The following is a 7,500-nucleotide window of genomic DNA, read 5'->3' on the forward strand; positions in this document are numbered from 1 at the left end:
GAACCCAGGTGTCAGCCAGGAGGTGTATAGTGGCAGCATCATACACACACACACACACACACACACACACTGGGATGGAAGGGTTAAATAATGGATGGATGGACGGATGGATGGATGGATGGAGGAATGTATGGGTCGATGGAAGGATGTATAAGTAAATATATGCTGGTATGGATGGATGAATGGATAAATAGACATATGGAGGTATGGATGGATGGATGGATGAATGGATGGGTCGATGGAAGGATGTATAAGTAAATATATGCTGGTATGGATGGATGAATGGATAAAGACATATGGAGGTATGGATGGATGGATGGATGAATGGATGGAGGAATGGATGGATGGAGGAATGGATGGATGGAGGAATGGATGGATGGAGAGATGGATGGATGGAGGAATGGATGGATGGAGAGATGGATGGATGGATGGAGGAAGGCAACACCTGCTGCAGTGCCTCCAGGGCTCTGCTCACTGAGCCGAGTGGATAGTCAGAGCTCAGAAGACCGAAGAACCGAAAAAGGAAGAGGGATTCAGGCGATCCTTCCAAAGAGGTCAAATGGTGCAATGTATCAGTGCCATCAGTGATGGTTGCAATGCAAATTTTTGTAAATTGATAGTTTAGCAATTTGGTGAATTGCTATAGTTTAAAGTGTTAGCACTGCTAGCATGACATAAGGCGACTAACACAAAAGTCCCACAAAATCAGGGATGCGTAAGAATAGAAATTGTTAGACATGAAATACCTGAAAGCATGACTCTGAGGGCCAGATGTACGTACATTTGCGAACGTAACGTTATCAGCGCCATGTACAAACCGCAGACTGCGAACGCTGACAGACCCAAGTTTCCGTCGTATTTATCAATCGTTCAATCCTTGGTGTAAACTGCGCCTTTCTCTGCCTCTCTCCGCCCATAAACGCAATTTACGAACGTCCACAACTGAATGGCAGAGCCTACAAGCGCAGTTGAATGAAGTTAACTGAGGACAACATTAAAAAGAATCAAACGTTTAGCGATCATGAAATAATACCATAGATGATAAGATGTCAACGAGCAGGGAGATAATGAAGATCAGTAGTTCTACTCAAACTACTTGTGAACGTAGGCTATGGAAGATTGGTCAAATCTAGCAAGTAGGAAAGTTTAAGTGAATGACGTGAAAGTGAAAGTAAGACATTCGAAAGGCCAACGAAAGTTAATGTTGCTTTTGATAGTAGCCTACAAAGACTTGCAAAACTGGTGCTCTAAATAGCGATTCTGTTGTCTTTGAAAGGTTATCTTATTGAAGCATTGAACTTCAATTTGGATTAACACCTGCTTTTTCAAGGCGCAAGTATTTAGGCGCAGAATAGACGTGCGCTTTCAGGAGTAGTCTTTGTACATACCGCGGAATACATAATTAGGCGCTCTTTACTCTTCCCCTCCCATCTTTTTACGCTAAACTCCCACTTTCCCCTGGATCCTCCCATGAGTGCATATGCATGACATGACAATCGCAATCTGCCACTTTCAGCTCCCGCGACAGGCAGTTTGCGCTTTTACATCATTGCGGCCTGTTTGTACATACCTCGCAATGATTTTACACGCATGTTGCGAAACAAATACGCCTGAAGTGGGCGCAAAAGCGTTAGTACATCTGGCCCTGAGTGTGTCCCTTACTTACTCTAGGTTGTCATCAGGGCCGGAGTGGGGCCACTTTTCAGCCCGGGAGTTTCAGGCCCAAGACCGGCCCACTTTTTTAGTGGTGGTGGAAATTGGATAAATAAGGCAACATTTCAGCTCTTACTATCTTGTAGTTTTTATTATAGGCTAATATTCCACAAGGATAGGTTGATAAGTTAACAAAAACAGGAAGGAAGAAATAAAGCATTTGAAATGTATCCCACAAGAGGCATATTGAACTAGCCTACTGTATTGTTTACATGTTTTTTTCTGCATGGGTCAGCTATCATGTTGTTGTTTGGTGATTTGCTCCTTTACTACATCCACTTCTGAGCAAACAAGCCATATAGGTTGATCATGTAGCCTACTGCTGTCATAGCCTACTGTTCTTTCTTACATAAAATAACTTTAATTCATATGGTTAACTCTATTATCCTTTCTACTTGTCCCTATAGTCATAGTTAATTTTGGGCCCATCATTTTCAGCGGGGGACTGGCTGATCTGCTGCTCAGGCTACTTTTGTTTTTAGGCCTATAGGCTACTGCATACACAGATCAAGCTTGCGTTTTGTTATCAATATTTGCATAATATTTGCAAAGTCTATGAATAGCCATATTGGATGATACCAAAATGCTAATATTTTAATTCATTTAATATGTTACTTGCGAATAGGTTGACAACGCTATAACGTCCAGAAGGTTATTAGCCCAATTACGCCGTTATAATCATCAAATCTCTCTTTACCAGTTGCCACTTATGTCTGTCCTCTTCAAAAAAAATTGGAAGCATGGCACATTTGGCAGCATTTCCCTCCAATACTTTTAGTCTTTTTTACCTGGCCTTTTCAGTCCCTCGTGGCATCTTTCTACTATCCATCCTCCCTGACGCTTATCACTACGGTAGGGCCGGCCTGGCTGGTATCTGAGAAAACTTTTTAGGAAAGACGGGCTATATGGACCCATATAGGGGAGGGGAGAACAACCCATGCAGAGGCTGCGGTGTTAGGCATATAATGCGAACGTATAGCCAACTTGAGAAGATAGATTAACGTGACAAATGCCAATATTTTTCCCTCGACCGGCCCAAAAGTGAAGCGGCCCACCGGGAAATCTCCCGATTCTCCCGATTACCCACTCCGGGCCTGGTTGTCATGAAGAATTGCCAGTTAAACATTACTGGTTAGAATTGGTCGTCCCATTGTATCCAGTAATGGCTCCTTAACCGAACCGCTATCAAAATTCATTGATGCCCATATTAGGCCTCTCGTGGAAAGCCTACCTTCTTACCTCCGAGACACAGGACATTTCATTGAAACGATAACAAATGTCAGCTTGGACGGTGATGACACATTTTTAGTCACTATGGACGTAGCCAGCTACACTAATATCCCTCATGACATTGGCCTGACAGCCCTTGAGTTTTTTTCTCAACTCTCGCAATGATTGTTCCCCACCCACAGCCTTTTTGTGTGATATGGCCATATTGGTATTAACTAAAAATTACTTTCTATTTAACAAGGACTATTTCCTTTACATTCGAGGTACGGTGATGGGTGCTCCCTTCGCACCAGATTACGCCAACGTCTTCATGGGTTTTCTTGAGCACAGGCATATCCATATGAATAACCCTTTTGCCAGTAACATCTTACTGTTCAAGCGCTACATTGATGATTTGTTTTTGATATGGAGAGGTACTGAGTAATCTAATTTCCACCGATACATGAACAACCTTGTGGACTCCATTAATTTCAGCCTTGAGTATGGCAGGGATCGGATACATTTCCTTGACACCTGGGCAGTGCGGGACACCAAGAGGTCATACACTACACTATACAGAAAACCCACTGACAAAAACAGCTTTTTGCATGTGTTTCCACCCAGAGCCAAGCATTGTTGAATTGAGTGTTTGACTTCATGTGGGCCATGTAAGGTTGCACCCTTTCTGTTGTCGCTAAGCCTGGCTAGTTTCATCCAGAGGTCATTCATTATGCAACCATGGCTGGGAAACTGCAGATTGGGCTTCAGGAGGTAATACCTCCATTCTGTGCCTTGTGCGAGCATACAGGAAACCCTGGGAAGAACAAGGGATACATGGGGGTATCTGTGGGCAGGCCGGCACACAACCCTGCTCCCTTTTACCCGCTACCTCGTTTGAAGTCCTGTCAGCATTGAAGAAGCCAAAGCTCCATGGCTGGCTCTGTGTGTGTGTGTGAGTGTGTGTGCGTGTGTGTGCGTGAGTTTCTGTGTATGTATGTGTGTGTGTGCTTCTCTCTCTGTGTCTGTGTGTGTGTGTGTGTGTGTGTGTGTGTGTGTGTGTGTGTATTGTGCATGTGTTTGTGTATGTCTATGTGTGTGTGTACTTCTCAATGTGTGTGTGAGTGTGTACTTCTCAATGTGTGTGTCAGTGTATGTGTGTGTGTGTGTGTGTGTGTGTGTGTGTGTGTGTGTGTGTGTGTGTGTGTGTGTGTGTGTGTGTGTGTGTGTGTGTGTGTGTATCGGAGGCACAAGGCCCTGGCCAACGTTATCTCCCCGCAAACAGGCTGCCCTGAGCTGGATGCTGAGGCGGCCTCGTCCCACTGGGAAGACACTGTGCAATGTGTGGGGATGGCTTAAGAAGGGCTGCACAATGCATTGTCCATCACGGCTGTGTGTGTGTGTGTGTGAGTGTGTGTGTGTGTGTGTGTGTGTGTGTGTGTGTGTGTGTGTGTGTGTGTGTGTGTAGTTTTTAGAAGTATCGTTGGAAGTATTTTGTGGTTTATTAAGCATTTACAAAACATTTGAAACGTCTTATAAACTATGTAAGGGAGGTGTCCTGATATACAGAATTAATGGACGAGGCAGAGGCAAAGAAGTCCCATCACACAAAGGAAAGCCGACTTGTTCATTTTGTTGTACTACTTTCTTTGTCACTCACAATGATAACCAAATCTTAGGGCGTAGCACTTTGGTGATAACGGTGGGTAGTTGTTTACAGTTGATTCCATTGTTGCTGCTTTCTAGTTCAACCATCATTTAGTATGGTTGTTACCATTCAAAGAGCATTGATATGGAACCGTGATCTACTTCATAGGTGTCCCGATAAACATTATTAATAGCCACCTTGTCAGCCAATCAGAAAATAGTATTTTTAAATAATAAATAACTGATTTTGTCTGTCTTACCTGTTGTACGATGGTGGTCAACTCTAGACACAGCTGAACTATGTTGTTCTTGAGCAGTGAGTATTCAGTCACACTGACGAATGGGGACCTGGAAGATTCAAAAACAAAATATGAATTAACAATGTATTATCTTAAATCCATATTCAGAGATTTAGAAGATATTCCTTATGTAATACAGTAATACTACAAAAACAATAGCAGTTCTATAACTGTAACACTTAACAAAGCTAGTTGGCTAAGTGGCTACAGTAGAACGCAATATGTTGTTTATTATGGAGCATGTTCTATGTTAATGGGATTAGATAGATAGATAGATACTTAGATAGATAGATAGATAGATACGATAGATGATTGAGCACGATTAATAATATATTATAGGACTTTGTTTATAAACTGTATATGACAATGTAATATCAACTCCCTTGATGTACGTATTAACACTGGTGTACGTTGCAAACACCCATAAAGCCCATCATGATGTCATGTATGGGCGGCTCATGAAGACAGGTGTCTCCCATCACTCTCAGCCCTGCCTGAAGTCTCTCTGTTCTCGGATCGCCGCCAACTCAGTGACCTGAATCTGCAGTGGGTGTTTTACTTCCAGACAAAGAAGCATTCACACACAGACACACACACCCACACACACACACACCCATCACCTGCCTGAACACTGTCGGAGACGACATGCCTTGCTGCCTGGTTGCCCAGGATGACTGCTACACCTGCAGGACCGGTCAGGCCAGAGTCCTGAGCTGCTTGGCTAATTACGGGCTTGTGTCGATCAAATATATGGTGAAGGATTTTGTCTTTTGTCTACTGCAGGGATTCCCAAACTGTGGTACGCGTACCCCCGGTGGTACACGAGCTGCCACTAGGGGGTACGCGAGATGAAAAGGGCAATGGTGGAAAGGAGTTAAAAATGATTAATTAATTAATACTCTAATTAATTCATAAATAATACATAATTTCGAATCGGGTTATAATGATATGGAAACGTGAAATTAAAGGAAATAATTTGTAAACTCTATAATAGGGTATGTTTTCATTAAAAAATAAGCTACACACAATAGGCTACACGTGATTTCCTGCGGGCAGCCAGAATATCTGGCGCGTTAGTTTCGTTGAAGTATAGGCTAGGTAGAAGGCTGCGTAAACATGGAAAACTGGCTAAAAACAGGGACACTGTCCAAAAGGCCTAATTAAAGCGATCGAAGAGGAGAAGCGAGAGAAACAGAGCAGGACACAGGTAACGATGGAATGGGATGGGGGGCAGACTAATGAAGGTGGAGATGGAGCGCAGGGGATAAAAGAAAGAACGAGACAGAAAAGACTGCGCGAAGAATGTGAAAGTATGATAGATTGGGAGACAGACTGCCCAAAGCCACAGTGCGTTGTCTGCAGTGAGATGCTACCTAACCATACTAATTTACATACTACCTAACCATACTAATACTTTTTTTTGTAACGTGAGAGCTCATAGACCAGTTGCACATTTTGATTATGTTATCATGTAGGGCGGCTATTAAACAACGATGCCTGGAATGCGTCAATAGAATGAGTTACTTTTTTATGTGTTGGATGGTGGGGGTACGCGAGCCGAGTCAGGATGTAGAAGGTGGTCCGCGGGGAAAAAAGTTTGGGAACCGCTGGTCTACTGTGATTGCAATGTGTGGTTAAAAGTAATGTGGCTAACTGTATGTTTGTAGGCCTATGTATTGAGTCTTAATCCTTAATCCTTAATCCTTTTGTGACACTGCAAACAGAGCAAACAGATCTATCTATCCATCAATCTATCTATCGATCTATCTATCTATTTATCTATCTATTTATCTATCTATCTCGCTACCTTAGAATAATAAGGTTCTATCTGACATGTTTGTCAAAATGGAGTTATTTACATATTTTTATCCTTTGAAAGTTTCTTAAGTTCAGATGAGGTGTTTCTTAAAGTTGTGTACATATTTGGACTTTATATCAAAAAGAACTTGTTCCATTTACCATGTAACTCTATGGAATTCTAAAACTTTGAAGCTCAATATCTCAAAACGCAGATATAATCTTATTATTCTAAGGTAGCGATATCTATCTATCTATCTATCTATCTATCTATCTATCTATTTACGCTCAGGAGGGAATAAGCATTTCAGCCTCTGCCGTCCACACTGAAGGGAAATGTGATGGGTTAACTGCACTGCTGGATGTATAGCAGTGCAGTTATTTTTGGTTAGTCATGGATTTTTCTTAAGTCGGCACTCGGCTGAGGCTAAAAATATCTCACCACAGGGGAGACATTCAGTAACTTCTTCTGACACTTCATTTACATTCCTGCTGTCTGCTGATGAGTAGACCATTTTTAGAGACCAATTTCAATCTATTCTCTTTCATCCGAAATACCAATAGTTCTCCAACATGTGTTGATGAGCCAGAAGGTCAATACGGATGCTTATGCTGAACTTAAATGATACAATACAATACATGCCATACTGTAACTTGTTTTCTGGATATCACTGTCTCCTAACACAAAATGACTCTCCTATGAGATAGAGAATCTCTCTCTCACTTCCTCTCTCTTTCTCTCTCTCTCTCCCTCTCTCTCTCTCTCTCTCTCTCTCTCTCACACACAAACACACACACACACACACTCACACACCTGTCCAGCCAGGCCAGGAGGTTC

The 7,500-nt window shown here is 42.4% G+C and overlaps 1 protein-coding gene across 1 annotated transcript in view; it reads right to left on the bottom strand.

The window, feature by feature from the left end:
• LOC143133158 (connector enhancer of kinase suppressor of ras 2-like) overlaps nucleotides 1-7,500 on the bottom strand; it is a 103,498-nt gene that overhangs the window by 59,000 nt on the left and 36,998 nt on the right. Inside the window, exons 3-4 of the mRNA XM_076292929.1 lie at nucleotides 7,477-7,500; nucleotides 4,827-4,914 (exon numbers count right to left, since the gene is read on the bottom strand). The exon at nucleotides 7,477-7,500 is cut by the window's right edge and continues 179 nt beyond it. Coding sequence (XP_076149044.1) covers nucleotides 4,827-4,914; nucleotides 7,477-7,500 — 112 coding nt within the window. The remainder of the gene's footprint in view (nucleotides 1-4,826; nucleotides 4,915-7,476) is intronic.

This window comes from Alosa pseudoharengus, unplaced genomic scaffold (genome assembly GCF_046254945.1).
Source record: "Alosa pseudoharengus isolate Yale_2024_CS ecotype anadromous, Long Island Sound unplaced genomic scaffold, YU_APseudo_1.1 YU_APseudo_1.1_scf_19, whole genome shotgun sequence".
Classification (NCBI taxonomy): Eukaryota; Metazoa; Chordata; class Actinopteri; order Clupeiformes; family Clupeidae; genus Alosa; species Alosa pseudoharengus.